Source organism: Octopus bimaculoides, chromosome 11 (genome assembly GCF_001194135.2).
Source record: "Octopus bimaculoides isolate UCB-OBI-ISO-001 chromosome 11, ASM119413v2, whole genome shotgun sequence".
In the NCBI taxonomy this organism is placed as follows: Eukaryota; Metazoa; Mollusca; class Cephalopoda; order Octopoda; family Octopodidae; genus Octopus; species Octopus bimaculoides.
Window position 1 is genome coordinate 35,155,544 of NC_068991.1, and position 19,210 is coordinate 35,174,753.

The 19,210-nt window shown below is 35.0% G+C and overlaps 1 protein-coding gene across 1 annotated transcript in view; it reads left to right on the top strand.

The window, feature by feature from the left end:
* The window catches only part of LOC106876982 (HEAT repeat-containing protein 5B), a 153,988-nt gene that overhangs the window by 110,197 nt on the left and 24,581 nt on the right, over positions 1 to 19,210 (top strand). Inside the window, exons 17-26 of the mRNA XM_052971972.1 lie at positions 443 to 511; positions 607 to 728; positions 2,479 to 2,638; positions 3,131 to 3,320; positions 6,210 to 6,379; positions 7,414 to 7,744; positions 11,311 to 11,437; positions 13,926 to 14,044; positions 14,179 to 14,282; positions 15,680 to 15,757. Coding sequence (XP_052827932.1) covers positions 443 to 511; positions 607 to 728; positions 2,479 to 2,638; positions 3,131 to 3,320; positions 6,210 to 6,379; positions 7,414 to 7,744; positions 11,311 to 11,437; positions 13,926 to 14,044; positions 14,179 to 14,282; positions 15,680 to 15,757 — 1,470 coding nt within the window. The remainder of the gene's footprint in view (positions 1 to 442; positions 512 to 606; positions 729 to 2,478; positions 2,639 to 3,130; positions 3,321 to 6,209; positions 6,380 to 7,413; positions 7,745 to 11,310; positions 11,438 to 13,925; positions 14,045 to 14,178; positions 14,283 to 15,679; positions 15,758 to 19,210) is intronic.

A 19,210-nucleotide genomic window follows, 5' to 3' on the forward strand; every position in this document is an offset into this window, starting at 1 on the left:
GTCTCACTAGAAATATGGCATCAGTGGTGCTTTTACCTGGCACGAACCCAAACTGCATCTCATCTAAATTGATTCGCTCCCTAATTATTTGGGCTATGACCCTCTCCGTAACTTTCATAACCTGATCTAACAGCTTGATGCCTCTGTAATTATTAGTATCTAAAGCGTCACCTTTACCTTTGTAGCAGTTTACTATGGTGCTGCTACACCAGTCATTGGGTATGACTCCTTCGTGTATCACCTGGTTCGTAATACGGGTGACTAGGCTGTAGCCAACACTGCCAGATATTTTGAGCATCTCTGCAGTGATTCCTGATGGGCCGGGGGCTTTCCCTGTCTTCATACTCTTGATTGCTTTATCTACCCTGGTCTGTATAGGAGTTGCAGGATATTTCAGCTCTAAATTCATTTCGTTATATCTTTGTTAATATTTTCTTTTCAGAACCTTGCTGACACAAAGACTAGTCTGGGACCTGATGATGTCAAAAAAGCTGCTTTTAATTTAATCATGGTAAGAAATCAGTTTGTTTTTTTGCAAAAATTATTGCTTATTAATGTTATCCATGCTGCATAAATATTTACTGTTTGAACATTTTGTATTTTAAGGGTGCATTGGGAAGTTCAAATCCTATTTTACGTTGTGCTGCTGGTGAAGCACTTGGACGGATGGCTCAAGTTGTGGGTGATAGCAGATTTATTGCAGAAATGGCCCAGTATAGTTTTGACAGGTATGCATATAGTGATTTTTCTTTTTCTTTTTACAAGATGTTTGGTGAATTCATCACCAAGCATCTTGTACTAGATTAGGAGTAATTATATTCTAATGAGCTTAGTAATTTAAATGTTTTAAAGCACCAAGTATGTGGTATTAGGTAATTTATCAGCATTGTCAGTTTTTTTGTTCTTCAAAATATGGTACATCTATCAGAAATCAGTCCAACCATATTTAAAAGAAAAAATAGAAATCTTTAAAAGTATATAAGGATCTTTTCTGTTTGGCTGCATCTGTGGAAATTTTAAAGTTTAGTGAAAATTTTAAAATTTGATGTATTGATGTAATTTTCCACTCTGAATCTCAGGGGCTGATTCACTTTTTCCAGAAATTTTTTTTTTTTAAAATTTACAGAGGTTTAAAGTTTGATAATTTTCTACCAAGTCAGAAAGCAAGGTTTAGAAGCTGTCATTTTGTGCATGACAGCATGTGTTGTCAACATTAAACAAATGAAATATTGGCAGAATCTTGCTTTGCGCATGCTGTATAACTCCTCATAACTTATTTATTTTTTGGGAATTTTCAGGAAATTTTTGTGAATTTGGATTCTACACTCAGGAATTCATGCAATTATGCAAAAACCAAAAAAAAATTGGTGCATGATTTAACTCTTTAGCATTTAAACTGGTCATAACCGGCTGAAATAATCTGCCTTTTTATGTTCAAACTGGCCAGATTCAGTCTCTCACACCTACCCTTCAATGTCATTCTAAAAATAAACAATTATATCATTGAAATTTCGATAGTACAAGGTAATGCATGGTTAATTCATAACAATGTCAATAAATAAAAATTACATTTGGCAGAGTAATCTGAATGCTAAAGAGTTAAGGCCTATTTAGCTATTATTTTAGCACATGTCACAACCACCTCATACTGCATATGTTTTAAGCAATAAGTGAAAAATGACTGTTACTATGGAAACGGGCACCTATGTGTCTGTGGCTATCAATTGGCTAAAATTACTCAAAATTTCAAACTTTAAAAGTTATTAACTCGTTATTTATTGATTTATGGTAAAAATGAATTACATGTCAATGATTACCATACAAAACTACATCAACACATCAAATATGAAATCAATTGGAACAAAAATTGAAGAAATTGAAAAGTGGCAGCCAAACAGTAAAGATACGTATACAGCTATAAAATCACACCAACAAAAAGTTGAAACAAAAATCTGCATATAGAAATGACAAATATGAAAATATTTTAGTGGTTTCAAATAATTTTGTGTATATTTTATATCCATGATTTTAATGGAATCTACCTGGTCTATAAACTTAAGAATTTATGTAGCATTTAGCAACTTGAAATGATTTGATTTTAAGAAGCTGCTATAGGCACAAAGCCCGAAAGTTTGGGGGAGTATTGACCTTGAAAGGATAATAGGCAAAGTTGACCTCAGCAGAATCTGAACTTAGACCTTGAAGCTGGAAGAAAAGCCGCAAAGCATTTTGTCTGGCATATAAACATTTCTGCCAGCTTGTTGCCTTATTTTAAGAAGCAATATTAAATGTTAAGTTTGATTAGTTATGGTAGACTTTAACTAAAATATCAGAACAGATACTGTTGGTGGTGTATAAAACCATTTAGTTTTTCACATGTATTTCAAAGTTAGTTTTTGTATATTATGATGAACATGAATAATTTGCTAACTGTAAAATTTTGTAGTCTTATTTGAAGAACTAATATCATTTATATAGGTTAAAATCTGCTCGTGATGTTGTAAGTAGAACTGGCCATTCCTTGGCACTGGGATGTCTTCATCGTTATGTTGGGGGAATGGGTTCCGGTCAGCATCTGAATACAAGTGTTAGCATCCTCTTGGCACTTGCTCAAGACTTCAATTCTCCTGTTGTCCAGGTAGGCAGTGTTTAGATGTTTCTTTTCATTTATTTATTTAATGAGTTTTTTAATGTTTTGTTTTTAAAGAATAAATAGTAATTCAAATTACAAGATATTGAATATTAATTTTTCCTTTTCTGAATTTAATTTTATCAAGTCTAATCACCATCATGTTCATCACAATCACTACCATGTCCACTTTTCCATGTTTGTAGAAGTTAGAGAAAACTTTCTTCAGGCAGATTTTTCTATGGCCAAATGCTTTTCCTGTTGCCAACCCTTAATTGTTTGCAAGTAATGGATTATTTCTCATGGTCCTTCAAACAATGAACAACACAATGGCCAGACATGCTTTTATAGAGGATTGTAAATAAATGTCGCTCTATTGTATGACAGTGACCTTTGTTCATCATCATGCAAATTTTTTAATATTTGTGTTTCAGTTTAACACCATTTATTTCAAAGAGTTCATTAATATATTTTTCTTATTAAAATAAAATTACTTTCAAGGTTTGGGCTCTTCATGCATTAGCTTTAATTGCTGATTCTGGTGGACCAATGTTTCGTGGTTACGTTGAACCAACTTTATCTCTGGTTCTGCAACTTTTACTGACAGTACCACCAGCCACTGTTGACGTGCATCAATGTTTAGGCAAATGTCTTTCAGCATTGATTACTTCCATTGGTCCCGAACTGCAAGGTAATAAAATATTTATGACTTTTATTTTAATCAGTATTCCTTTTGCAAATTTATATGTAAACACCATGTCTTCCAAAAAGAATGTTAGTTTTCTAAATTTTACCAAACAATTTTCTTATAAATGGAGAATAGCTTAAAAGCCATCAACTAGTTTCTTGCAAAATTTTATGTAAACATTGTGAAATAAAAAACTAAAATGCCTGTTAACACAGAAGTTGATTGATGGAAGTTAAACAAAACAATTTCAACAGTAAAAGACATATCAGCAAGATTATACTTGTACCTTAGTTTGTTTTTCAGGCAAGATCTTTCAATTTTGTATCTACACTCTACACTACACTGGTTTAATTTGTGATCATCATCCAATCTCTTCTCTCTCAATATGATACCAGACTAGATGCCAACTAGGTCCCTTTGTTTCTAAATTAAGGCTAGTAACATTCTTATTCATTGGGCTATAGACACAACAATGTAGAATAAATATTGAAAAAACTTTTCATTGCTAACAACCAATGAGATTAACAACTTGGAAAATTATCATAGCAACAACTTACAGCTTAGATCTTTAAAAGGCATGTTGTTCAGGAATTCTTCCTTAGTAATGTATCCAATTGTGGATGTATCTTATGGTGTCATAGTATCACTCAGGTAAGAATACACTGAAGTAATTTTCTAGCATTAAAACTTTTACCTGAAGTTGAATCATTATAAAGTTTGTAACCTTGGCTTGCCAAGGCTTCAGTTCTACTCAGAATGTTTGTATTATTACTAGTAGTTTCCATTTATCTTCCAGGCATCTTTTAAATAATTAAATGTGTCCTTTTTGCTTTTGACAGAGAACCAAGTTCTTGTTCATAGCTATTTACAGGTAGCTAGATTGTATTATAGAGAATTGAGTGAATATTGGCATATTCACTATGATACTAGTGAAAGATCATCAACATCATCATTTCGTGTCTGTTGTCCATATTGGCATGGGTTGGATGGTTTGACCAGGGCTGCACCAGACTCCAGTCTGATTTAGCATGGTTTCTATAGCTGGATGCCCTTCCTAACACCAACCACTCCAAGAGTGTAATGGGTGCTTTTACAATGCCACTGGCACCAGTGACATTTGTGTGATACCAGTCTCTGCCACAACAGTGATTCTACTTGGCTTGATGGATCTTCTTCTCAAAGACAACATAATGCCAAAGGTCTTGGCCATTGCCTCTGTGAGGCTCAAAGTTCAAAGATCATGCTTCACCATCTCGTCCCATGTCTTCCTGGGTCTACCTCTACCACAGGTTCCCTCCACAGTTACACAACTGTCCTCATCTATCTGCATGACATGACTATACCAGCACAGTCATCTCTATTGCACACCACATCTGATACCTCTTATGCCCAACTTTTCTTTCAAGATGCTTATCCTCTGTCAAACATGCATACTGACATTGCACATCCAGCAAAGCATACTGGCTTCATTTCTTTCAAGACTATGCATTTCTTTGGCTGTCACAGCCCATGTTTCATCACCATGTAGCATAGCTGTTCACACACAGGCATCATACAGTCTGCCTTTCACTGAGAAAGAAGCCCTTTGTTGCCAGTAGAGATAAGAGCTCTCTGAAGTTTGACCAGCTACATTCTTGGAGCATCCACCTCCGCTACTAACTTAGTCACCTAGATAACGGAAGCTATTTACTACCTCTAGTTTACTCCCCTGACAGTTGACGGAGTCTATTTTCTGTAAAATTTTGGTGTTTATTGTACATCTACCTCATACAAAAGCTATTTTCCCTGTTAACCTTCCTTTGATATTGCTGCACCTCTTATGTGTCCAAAGCTTCCACTGGGTGCATCTTATGGAGTTTCTACCTACACCTTTTCTACAGATCAAGCAGCGCCATCTACCGGAAGAGATTTGTGATTTGTCTGCCTTCCTACTTACTAAGACTTTGGTTTTTGCTAGGTTAATGCTAAGGCCCTTCGATTCTAGACCTTACTTCCATACCTGGAATTTATCTAGTTCTGGTAGTGATTTAGCTATAAGAACAAGGTTACCAGCATAAAGGAGCTCCCAGGGGGTGGCCTGTCTTAAATTCCTCTGTTATTGCCTTGCCTGCAGGATTATGGTGAATAACAGGGGGCTGAGGACCAATCCTTGGTGAACCCCTACTTGTACCCTGAATTCTTCGCTGTACTTGTTATCAACCCTCATCTCACTGGTAGCGTCCCTGTGCATGGCTTGTACAGCTCTCACCAACCACTCATCTATCCACATTGGCTTCCAGATAAGGAATTGGAGGTCTCTGTCAAAGGCTTTCTCCAAGTCAACAAAAGTCAGGTTGAGAGGTTTATCTTTGGCTGTGTATTTCTCCTACAACGGCCTTACCAGAAATATAGCATCAGTGGTGCTTCTCCCTGGCACAAAACCAAATTGCATCTCATCTAGACTAACTCTCTCCAACAATTTGATACCTCATAAATTCTTGTTTCTAGTTTTGAACATTTCCTGAAAATATTTGACTTATTAAAATGTCTGTTGAAAGTTGCTTTAACTTTTACTTTTTTTTATGTTATGTATCAGTCTTTTTTAGTTTGATTTACATTAATTAAGTATTTTTTACATTACAGCTCTAAATATTTTTACATTATTGTTAATCAGCTTTTACATTCATGATTGTATTATTTCTTATATACATAAAATATTAATTATAGCTTTTGTTAAGATATTTTAAGGCAACAAGATTCTATCTTAGATTAGAATGTTGTATGTAGAGATACAATTTTTAAAAATTCATTGTTCATACAGTAATTATATGTACAGGGTATTATAGAGTTATATAAATTGTGTATTTGATCCAAGTAGCTGTATATTGAATGTCTTTATTGTTTATTTCGTAGGTAATATGGCTTCAATTGCTGTTGCTCGCCTGTATTGCCTAATTTGTTGTGCTGTAATGCAAGATCACCCTGATTCTCTGGTTCAAGCTGAAGCCATCGCATGTCTGCAGCAACTTCATATGTTTGCACCTCGTCATGTTAATCTCACTACTTTGGTGCCACATCTTAGTGTAAGGAATACAGGATTTTATTTGAATTGTTAATTTGCTAGTCATTCAAATTAAACAATAGGGAACATTAGAAGTTGTAGCCAAATTGTCTCAAACCATAGCTTATCATTTTAAGAAGGAAAGACGCATCATTTTCTGCACAAAGATGCAGGACTGAATTATAATATAATTCCTCATCCACTAACATAAATATTCTATGGTTTTCCTTATAACATATTGGAAGATATGAATACACACACACACATACACACATACTCTCACTCTTCTCCTCTATCTCTCTCTTCCTCCCCATCTCTCTCTTCCTCCCCTCTCCTATTTCTCTCTCACACACACACATATACTCATGCACACACACACACTCATACACCATACTCATGCATGCACACATACACACAAACTCTCTCTTTCACATACACACACATACCTACTCATACATACACTCACACACAAAAACTCCTTTCGTGCCAGCTGAAGTTTGTGAACATTGTTATTGGCTTTCTGAGTTTTGCAGTGTGAAAAAAAATCTGTGTTAAAGCACTAATAGTAATAGAAGTGATGAAGTTGAACCTTCAGTTATATTTCATCTCTTATATATAAATGTCATTGTTGAGTTGTTTAATGCTAAATCATTGAGAATCGTTCGTCATATCACTGTGTGTGTAACATAATCTAGGCCGTTGCTGATTAACTCCAAATCAGCCCTGATTAAGCATACTTCTGATAAAGGGCATTCCACCTGTGACCATCCTGTCTTTTTGTACAGTACATGTATTTAGATGGTTGCATGTAAATTGAGGAAATTTGTTATTTCTAGCTGGCCTTGTCATACTGTAGAGTGACCTCTACTAAGATTTACTAATGGTAGTAGGGTATAGCAGTTTTGTTGACAAGTGTAAATTGATTGTCAATGTCTTCAGTTAAATACCACTACTACTACTACTGTGGAAAAGTGTCTATAAACATCCTTAAATTCCATAATTTCAATGTTATTTTTTTTTCATTGTAATGAATGCTTGTCTTTTTCTTTTCCACAGGAAATTTTGACAAGTTCTCATCTTTTGTTGCGCCGTGCTGCTGTTGCTTGTCTCCGGCAACTGGTGACACGTGAAGCTCGAGAAGTGAGTGAACTTGCTCTTGCTTTGCCTGGATCTACATTTGATTTAGGAAATAACAGTAAAGATCCATCAAAGTCTATGTATGAGAGTGGTCTGGAAGGTACTTTGTTCAGCATGCTGGATACAGAAGTGGACAATAAGCTGACCTCAGATGTCCAAGACACACTCCTCAGTCTCCTACAGTCACTGGCTGTTAGAAATCTATCACGCTGGCTGATGCTTCTCAAAGAGGTTTTATCAGCATCAACTGGTAAGAATTCAAATCTGACTTTTGAAAAGCATTTTCCATCTTCACAAGAATCTTTTGAGAGTTTGCTGTATTCACAGTATTAATTATTGAGAAATAAACATTTTTTTGAGAGTAAATAAATGTAAAATAGTTTGCTGTACTACATACATGTATATACAATATATTTGCAACATCACCACAGGCATCAATGCATGGCTGAGGAATTTGCTTCCCAACCACATGTGACCCACTGCATGACACCTTGTGCAATTGCCTTTTTCTATAGCCCTGGGCCAACCAAAGACTTGTGAGTGGATTTGATAGATAGAAAGAAGTCCATTTTATACATAATCATGATGGCACTTGTACCAGTAAATCACTAAGAGCACCATCCAAGCGTGATCGTTGCCAGAGCACCAGCTGTCTGGCTTTCGTGCCGGTGGCACGTAAATAGCACCATTTGAGCGTGACCGTTACCAACATCACCTTCCTGGCACGTGAAAAGACATTCGAGCGAGTTCGTTGCCAGTACCGCTGGACTGGCCCTTGTGCAGGTGGCATGTAAAATACACCATTTCGAACGTGGCCGTTGCCAGTACCTCCTGACTGGCCTTCATGCCGGTGGCACGTAAAAGCACCCACTACACTCTCGGAGTGGTTGGCGTTAGGAAGGGCATCCAGCTGTAGAAACTCTGCCAAATCAGATTGGAGCCTGGTGTAGCCATCTGGTTCACCAGTCCCCAGTCAAATCATCCAACCCATGCTAGCATGGAAAGCAGACATTAAACAATGATGATGATGATGTAGAACGACCATGCGAACCAAGGAGAATGGTGACGAATGGAACGGCTCCTTTTAACGCGTCGCACGGTCGACACAAATATAATAATATAAGCGAACTCACATGTCGTGAGAAGAGTGCCAACAAGGAAAAGGGAGAGACACAACCGGTAGATGAATAAAGAGAAAGTTTTATTAGAGCATTAAAGTGTGTGTCTGTGTGTGCGTGAATGCGGCATAATAACACAATATAAGACAGGCCGTCATGTAAACAAATGAGCCGTAAGTATACAAATATGTGTATGTGAATGCAACAGAATACAGAGCATAGAAAAGAGTCTGTAACAAGGACGTTAAGCGTCCTGAATACAAGGATAGGAAATACCAATTCTTGGTGAAAGTACACAGTGGATTGAAGGTCTGTATATAAGAGGTTGTGGCGTCGAGGCAAAGCTAAGTCACATGTCGTGAAGTTGAGGCTTCTATGCCGAGTCAATTACTTGATACAGGAGTCCTCGCAGGTTGAGTTCTGTTAACCTTGGTGAAGATATTTCACAACAGTATGAGTGAACCTGTGCGGGAGCTGTTTGGCAGTGTGTATGTTGAGTAGTCGTGTTGACGTTGGCGACGAAGCTTGCAGTAAACAGTTGAACGGTGGTGTTGATGTCGTCGCTGGAAACTGGCTGGTTGGAGCTCTGTGGTCAAACGACCAGACCTCAGAAGGTCTGAAGCCGCGACAAACTGGTGTGGATGAAGCAGGCTATTTATAGGTAAAAATGGGCTCCAGAAGCATCAGAAAACACTCTCTCACGTGACCTTATCAGAAGGTCACGATTGGTTGGTATGCACCCTGGCATGAAATAAAACTGGTGACAAATGCCGCGCAAATAACAACCAATCAGGGTGACAGACACAGCAGGGTCCAAGGCCAGCCGAAGGCTAGATGTTACCCGTTACGTCCGCATTTACAAATATACAACCAAGAGAGAAACTTCCGCTACACATACATTATATATATATATATATATATATATATATATATATATATTCATCATCATCATACATCTGTTTTCCATGCTAACATAGGTTAGATGGTTTGACAAGATGCTGCAAACTGCAGAGCTGTATCAAGCTCTAATGTCAGTCTTAGCATGATTTTTATGGCTGGATACCCTTCCTAGCACCAACCACTTTACACTGTGTACTGGGTGCTTTTTCCATACCACTGGCACTAGTGAGGTCACAGAGTAATTTACAAGATAAAAGAAAGAACAGAATAAAAAAATCTGCTTGACTCAGTGCAGGAGTATTTGATGGAGGGAGGTGGCTTTATGCCAAGAGTTGAGAGACTAATGTATGATTGAAGGACATGCACAGATGTCTTGTTATAGAGGAGATACATAGCTACCTGGTATTATACACAGGTGAGTGGAAGTAGCTGGGAAGAGGATAAAGATAGTGCTGATTGAGTACCAGAGCAAACTCTCAAGGTATAAGAGGATACAGACTATGGATTAGGGGTGGTGGACAAAAGAGAAGGGTACTTAGATAAGGATATTGGAGGAAGAATAACAGATTATTAAAGATGGGAGTAGATGTTAATGTAAAGAATGATGTTCAAGAATGGAGAAATAGTTGAGAAACACCATTATCTAAGGTAAAAGAGAGAGAAGGGGCTCAGTAAGGAGGATGGATGCACAATGTATCGGAGTGGTGGGAAGGAAAATGTAGAGGTACATAAGAATGGCTGTAGTGAGTGGGAGTATGGTGGTGGATATGAGAAGGCATTGAGAATGATTGCAGATATGTGAAAGGTTAAGATGAAGTATAGCAGAAGTGAGAGAACTGTGTGTGTATTTCCCCTCATCATAATTTCACATGATAGTTGTAAAAGTGTGTTTGTGTATTTGTATGACAAAATTTCACATACGAAAATTCAAGCATAAATATTTTTCTGTTACAATTTTAACAAGTTACTTTCTTTGCAATACTACTAACATGTTCAACTCGTGGTCAGTTGTATGTTGCTCTCAGTAGAGTTGAGGATTCTGTGGATGTAAAGATTTTTGCTGTTTAAAGTCAGTTTACTATACCAAGAGGATCTCACAAGCATCTCTATCATGAAAATGTTAAATTCCCTAAAAATATTGTGGACATATTATTTCATTGTCAAAATTTTTTGTCTGGTTTGTTGCATCTAATGTTGTATAAAGAAATAAAAAAGTTAAAAACTAATATATATTTTGATCTGCTAAATGTTTCTTTTATTTCAATATTGTTTTATCTTCTTTTACTTAATTCTCTGTTGAATATATACCTATTTTTCAATGATACAAAGTATTGGCATAAAACAGTGGATCATCTACTAATATTTGTAATATTTTGAGTATCTTTACTGGCCCTCCATGGGTCACGATGGTGAGGGTTCCAGTTGATCCAATCAACAGAACAGCCTGTTTGTGAAATTAACAAACAAGTGGCTGAGCATACCACAGACACATGTACCCTTAATACAGTTCTTAGGGAGATTCAATGTGACATAGAATGTGACAAGGCTGACCCTTTGAATTACAAGTACTACTCCTTTTTACCAGCTGAGTATCTTTGATAAATGTTTTAATTGATTATAGATTCCTGTTATTTTATTTTCATATGAATGTTTTGGTTTATCTATTTAATTTAACAGTCTTGTTAAATTGTTAAAATTTTAGCATATTTATGCTAATAAAATCATTTTATGGTTCTCTTGTATGCATTAATGCATGAGTGACAATGACTTGATATGTTTTCTCATATTTACTCCTTAGATACTAGTAGCACCATTCAAGAAACTATTCCTGAGGAAAATTATCTGACTGAGAAAGATGAAGAAGATGATGATTCTGCTTTGAAAGCAACTGAAACTGATATTACCCATCCATCTGTTGCCCCAAGGTAAACTGACATTTCACTTGTAAGATCTTTAACACTTATTTTTGTTTATGTTTCACAAGAAGCAAGGTAGTATTAAGGAAATTTATTCCTTAAAAAGAGTTATAAAAATTTTGCAGGTTGCCATTGAATACCAAAGATATATATTTGCAGGAAGATGGAATGAAATAAAATTATTGTAAATTTGAGAATACCAAAAGTACAAAAGTATAGCTAATGGCAACAGGAAATATAAAGTGAGATAAAATATAAAGGAAAGTATTAAGCTATCCAGAAAGCTTGATTACCTCTTATGGTAATGGTGATGATAATATTTGTTGAGTATGATAATCTGTAAATATTTTAGGGCATTCTCACAGTGTGTTTTCCAAGGCATACTTAACTCCCTTTTTAATATAATAAAGGAAACACTTGATTTCTCGAACTACAATCAATAAATGAGTAATAATTATGAGAATAATGTGATTTTGAACGGTAACTGATGATTTATCAAATATCAATATCTATTGATTAGTTTAGAATTCTTTTGGCTTTTAAGAATAATTCCTTAATTTTGTAAAGTAGCCATTTATCATTTTAAAGAATTTTTTGTTTTTACTTTCAACAGTTTCTAACAGCCATAGTTTTTATACTTCTGTGCATTCCTTTGATTGCCTCTCTTTTTATTATTTATCGAAAATAGGTCCTTTCTAGACTCACTGAAACAGTTTGAGTGCCTAAACTAATGGGTAAAATTACTTAGAAAATACAAAGTTTTATTTCATTAATCAAATTGTGCCCACATCAATTTAATATAGTTTTTCAATTAACATTTTTCTTGCTCAGTATTGTTGCATAACAGTGTTTATTGTTAGAGTTTATATTGGTGCGAAAATGAAATCTTGGCATCTTTCTCTGTATTTTGTTAGAAATTATGGAAAGCAAAATTTTATTCATTCATTTATTTTTGTGTGTAGTTTTAATGAGACTGGTGTAGTTTAATTGGAATTTATAGTTTCAATGGGGCTTCTGTAAATTAAATGAAATTTATATTTATACAGAATTGTGAAATGATGGATATTCCTATTGTATACATCAATGAATGGTTGCATTCTTGTCTCCAACCTTATTTCATAATTGTTACTTTTCCATCTTAATGGCTTTGAAGTACTTGAGAGAAAATTTAAGCAGAATTTAGATAAAATTTCCTAGTTTCTTTGAGTTGTGTCCTCATCATCATCTGTCAAGGTCCATATATTCCATGCTGACATGGGTTAGACAGTTTCACAACATCTGACATGTCCAAGGACTACATTGTGCTCCAGTGTCTACTTTGGCATAACTCCTATGACTGAACGTTCTTCCTAACTCAACTACTTAAAAGTAGGTACTTTTTTCTTTTTTTTGCACCAGCAATAGCAAGGTGGCTATGCAGCTTGCAAAGTTAAGAACCCTATCAACTGAGTGGTGCTATATAGAGAGAAGTGGTTTTATACTAGGAGATGGGTGGGGGTTAAAATAGGAAGGAAGTGGGGCAAGACAACTGGTTTCTAACTGAAAAGCGGGGTGGAAGTAACCAGGTTGAGCTGGAAAGTGAGATGAAATACTATTGATAAGGTGTCAGAGTACTTTCAAAGTGAGCAAGGACAGAAGAACAGAATGGGAGTGGATAGATGTTGCATGTGTGCATGGGAAGAGTGAGAGATGGTTAGAAATGGGGGAATGTGTGAGGGGTTAAAAATAATGAATAAAGAACAAATGTTGAAAGATGATATTGGAAGGAAAGTAGGGAAGAGTAGGTGCTGACTCTAGAGATTGGGTAGGATTGAGGGTAGATGTAGTGAATGGTAGATAAGGGTAGCAGGTAATCAATGATACCTATCAGTTGGCAAGAGATAGGGGAAAGTAGGAGGTGAGTGAGTGCAGAAAAGGGTGAAGAGCAGCAAAATACTAATAATGATACATTAAGCAGAGAAAGGATGAGAGAAAAAAAGAAAGAAATTATGTATGGTTGGGTAGGTTGCAAGAGTGAGGTGAGAAGGTGGGAGATATGGTGGTGGAGAAGTTGAATAAATATAAAATGTGAGTTAAGAGGGACAGTGTTAAGAATGAAAGACAGATATCAAATCAAATGGTTTTGGGTAGTGAGAAAAATTAGTGGCATCAGGAAAAAGCTGGTGAAATATGAAGTTCTGCTCACATTTAATTACAGCCACAGAATACTGCAGTTAGAAAGAAAATGAGTGATGGGAATTGCTTGAGGAAGAATTTAAATCCAGTAATCCAGTGTGAAACACCAATGTTCTGTGCTGAAAACAAGTCAAATGGTATTGTGTATGTGTAGAATATATTTCATAACATTTGGGGATTGAAAGTCAAAATAATTTAGCATTCATCTCAAAAACAGAAGTCTGCAAATGAGAGTTTATTGTTGGAGATTTATACAAGCATCTTTCTGTGAAGCAGACATACTGTTAATCAATTTTAAAGATGTAAATGTCTTGATTTCTAGATGGCCCACCAGAGTTTTTGCTACAGACTGTCTTAGAAAAATCATTTCAACATGTGAAGGACAGGATGGTCAGTTTGATTTGGTGAAAGCAAGAGAATTTCGTGAGCAGACTGGAAAAAGTAAGTTTTACTGTAGTTTGTGAAACATTTGATACAAATATAATTTCATTATGGACACTATTAGTAAAATCTTGTTTTGATTTATGTTTGTAACTAAAAAGATGCATCTATTTGCTTTCTTTTCATATCTGTAGGTAATTATTTAGTATTACATCTCTCAGAACTTGTGAGAATGGCTTTCATGGCAGCAACCTCAGACAGTAATCAGTTAAGGCTAGCTGGTCTAGCTGCTCTTCAGGTAACTATTTACACCATGTTTATTTCTATATTAATCATAAATCATCATCATCATCATTTGATGTCCATTTTCCATGCTAGCATGGAATGGATGGTTTTACCAAAGCTGGCAAACTGGAGAGCTGCACCAGGTTCTAGTCTGATTTGGATTGGTTTCTATGGCTGGAAGCCTTTTACAGTGTGCTGGGTACTTTTAACATGGCATTGCACGAGCACTTTTATGTGGCACTGGCATGAGCGTTTTTTTTTTTATAGCACTGGTATAGGACTCTTGCAGGCAATCCTCTTCAGCAGTGTGGGAGTGGCCTTAAAACTTCTGCTATGGGGTATGAGTCTTGAGTACAGCAAGGTGCCAGTTATTTCAGTCTTTTGTCATCTCATCTGAAAGGTTCAGCATCTCAAGGTCATCCTTCAGTATTTATTTCTATATTAATATTTAATAGAAACTGAACTTTGAAAATTTCAGAATCTAATGTCAAGTTAATGCTTTTGACAGTATGGGCTCTTTATTAAACTTATTGTTTATTGGTTTGGTCATGAGGAAGGAGCTTGCTTTTGTAGTAATGAGTAATTGCCAGTTGATGGCTGCCAGAAAAAACATGGGCAAGGGAGGAATTCCTAAGGACTGATATTCTGCAAAGGAAAGACTGAGTGTAAATTGTTAATGTGGGAATTGAGGGCAGACATATTATGGATGACTACATGAATGAGTAAGTATTGGTATGAAACTATCTATTTCCTAGGAGGGTTGGATACAGATGTCAGTATGTGAAGTAGCAATATCATTCTAGATGTGAATGCTGTGACTCTCATTGTATCTTTTTAATTGCTACTACAATGGTCTCTACCATTCACATACACTCACTGTATGTCCACTGGTATTCACATAATGTACACTCACTTTTCCGTTGGTTATTCCTATTGTATATTCCTACACCATTTCCTAATATGTTTCACACTCTAAATGGCCCCCAAATCTCCACAACTTCAGAATTCACTCAGCACATATTTTGTTTCAAGCCACTAAACATATGACAACTTCAGCAGGATATTTACGCATAATATATAATGTTGTGTAATATAATATTAACCAGTTATATCAAGATTTCTCTATGGATTAATAAAATCTATTTCTTCCATATCTTATTATATAATTTTCCTATATAACCAACTATAATTCTATTTTGTAATTCAAGGAACATTTTTTTAACTGTTTCTACATTATTATCATTGTTTCCAGAATAGGCTTTTTATTAATCTTTTCTATATTTTGTGATAAAATTTACCTGAATACACTTCAGTAATATTAACCTATAGTTTAATTATCTTTGTTAGTATCAAACAAGAACTTTTGCTATATTAATTTCATTAATAGAAAAAATCTTCTTAAATTTTCAGGATATTATATTGAGATTTGCTGATGTGCCCGAGCCAGAATTTCCTGGACATGTGATCCTTGAACAATTCCAAGCTCAGGTAATTTCTTCAAATATTATTTTAAAGAAAAGTAAAATTGATGCACATATACTTTTGGAATTATTAATAAGAATATAATCCTAGACATGTCTACACCTCTCTTCTCTTTGGTAAATGTGCCAAATGGCATTCTGTAGGAGTCTTCAACATAATCTATTATACAGCGTTTTAAATGAATTTTTTCAGAGGAAAAGAAAATAGTCATTATACATCAGTCATTGTCAAATAGTCTTCACATATTATAAACACTTGTCCAAGTTTTTAGCATTTACACATCAAAATGTCTAGTCATTTAATGACTTTTTGGCAAGACTCTGAGAGTTGTGACAAAATTATACATTGCAAACAAAATCTACTAAAGGATTACCTACATTGTATTACTCTCTATGTGTGTGTATTTTTCTTCAAAATTTAAGACTTTCCTTCACAGAATTTGAGCTGGTTACTAACAAAGTGTCAATAGGGATTTGTGGATATGTGTGTGTGGATAAGCTTGCACTCATGGGATCAGTGTGTATGTGTTTTACAGTTTTTTTTTTACGTGTGTGCATGCACCACATGCACATGCAAATGTGTGCACATGTTCATTCCAGTTATCTCAAACATAGGAGTCATGGAATGTTTTAACTGAAAGTTTCTCTATAGATGTTCTCCCTTTCACTAACTTTTGATGAAACATTCACATCTGTCTGGTAACTGATCTCTATGACAGAATATGACTTTTGCTCCCCATCCCATACAATAATATCTTCCCTACTGCCCTTCACACCACATATACATCTCTCCCTATGCCCAACTCTATACAAAGATAACTGCCCATACATGCGCACACCACACCATCTCATCCTTTCTTCCCAACTCCTTTGCATAGGACTGCATTCCCACTTCTAAATCATTTTTCTTTCTTACTTTCTACCTTTCCTACCAGCTTTCCTCCTATTTTTTTCCCCTTTTTTTATTTTTTATTTTTCTGATGAAGGTTTACTGTCCAAAACATTAAACACTCTTCCTCTTTCTTTCAAGTTTTATACTAATACCTTTGTTAAACTTCATTCCTCTCATTTTGTCTTATTCTTGTTTTTGTTCATTATCTAATAAATATATATTACTTGGAAAAATGCGAGCATGAAAAGTAATATTCTTAAGATTATAAACCTGGAAAAGTACAAGACAAGTTATTACACCTGTAAAAGTACAAGACAAGTTATTACACCTGTAAAAGTATAGGACAAGCTATTACTTCTAGTAAAGTAAAGAATAAGAAACTTTTTACTTAAAACATTGCAGCAAAGAATGCCAGTTCTTCTAATTTATCTCTCTTTACAGTTCTCATCTTTTAAATTTATTGTACAAAACTGTTCAGCTAATTTGTAAGATTGTCTAATTAGTCATTTTTTTCTGTATTTAAGGTAGTAAATTCTGTATTTAAGGTAGTAAATTCTGTATTTAAGGTAGTAAATTCTGTATTTAAGGTAGTAAATTCTGTATTTAAGGTAGTAAATTCTGTATTTAAGGTAGTAAATTCTGTATTTAAGGTAGCAAATTCTACTTAAATAAGTATAGTGTTATTTGTAAACTATAATAAAATAAGTTTTAATATTCAAATTTTAATTTTAGCTGCAATATTTTAAGTAAAAAGTTTCTTATTCTTTACTTTACTAGAAGTAATAGCTTGTCCTATACTTTTACAGGTGTAGTAACTTGTCCTGTACTTTTCATGCTAGCATTTTTCAATGTAATCCATGATTTTTCCAGGCATTGCTGTTATAAGATAATTAATGATGTGTCAATAATTTAAGATTTCACCTTATAAAATACTGAAAGATAATATTTCAATTTTTCCATGTAAATGATGATATTTCATTTTTTTTCATGTTTAATTTAAAGATATGTTGTGATTGAATTATTTGATATTATCCATCCACACCAAATTAATGGCAGGGATTTTTATCATGTTGTTGGTTGCACCATGGCTCACCAAAAGTTATAAACAAGACTCCAAAACCATCAGTTAGCAGGTTCACCTTAAGTAACCTAATTTTGCAATATTAGGAGGTTACAGGCATTCATTCAACGAAAAAAAAATTTCCAATGATTCTGGGATTGGGGGATCTCATTTTTTCTGAACTAAAATAAGGGATTTGTAGCATATTAGGAGATCAGGGTACTTGATTCTGAGCAAAAAATCGAATTTTTTTTTTTTTTTTTTCTTAGGTGTTAATATAGAAATTTACCATAATGTTGTAATTTAGCCTCAAATCAACCTTGATACTGCAAACCTGTCATCAAAGACATTCCAGCCTTCAGCAAACTGTCTTTTTAGGGATAATCTAGGACATTATATACAATGGGCGTGTGATTTAGGTAGGGGGATACTTTGGCTGCTATTTTTAGCATGTCAAGCGATCAGGTAGAGGCTCTTTCATTGGTTCAATAGCATGATGAGATTTTTTTACACATATATGTAATATGTATATATATATATATCATTGCCAGAAGTTAGAGAGTAAGTCAAACTTTTGTCAAAAACGTTAAGAGTAAACCCTGTTCTATGTGACACATTCTACCAGTATCGGAAGTTTGAAAGTGTTTAGTTAAAAAAAAATTAATTAGATAATCTGTACATCTAATTGAATAGATCGGAAATGGTTGAAAGGCAAAGTCGACCTCAGCAGCATTTGAACTCAGAATGTAAATACAGACGAAATACTGCTTCTAAAATACAAAATTTTGTCAAAAATGTTAAGAGTAACCCTGTTTTATGTGACACATTCTACCAGTATCGGAGGTTTGAATGTGTTCAGATAGAAAAAAAATTAATTAAATAATCTGTATGTCAAAGTCGACCTCAGTGAAATTTGAACTCGAAACGTAAAGTCAGATGAAATACTGCTAAGCATTTTGCCCGGCACACTAACGTTTCTGCCTGCTCACCGCCTTAGAAAGTAAACATTCATTTTAGAAATATATTTGTTATTCATCATCATCGTCGTTTAACGTCCGCTTTCCATGCTAGCATGGGTTGGACGATTTGACTGAGGACTGGTGAAACCGGATGGCAACACCAGGCTCCAATCTAATTTGGCAGAGTTTCTACAGCTGGATGCTCTTCCTAACGCCAACCACTCAGAGAGTGTAGTGGGTGCTCTTATTGCTAAAGCGTTACTTTTTACTTCTTTACTTACTGACATAAAATTTCATAACATTTTACTTTATAACCGTTTTTCTACTGATTTTTGTTCATTGCGACTAACGATTCTGAATTCCTCATGCATTTTTCTATCATTTAAGCCTAAGAAAAGTATACTTTTTATTTAAAATTAAAAAATTTATGTTAATTGAAGATGAATATCTGCCTTACTGCCCACTTGAGGTCTGACATATTTTGATGTAACTTTTTTTCTACTGAACCAAATCTCAAACTATTTATGCCAAAGTGTAGCTGAGGAGGTG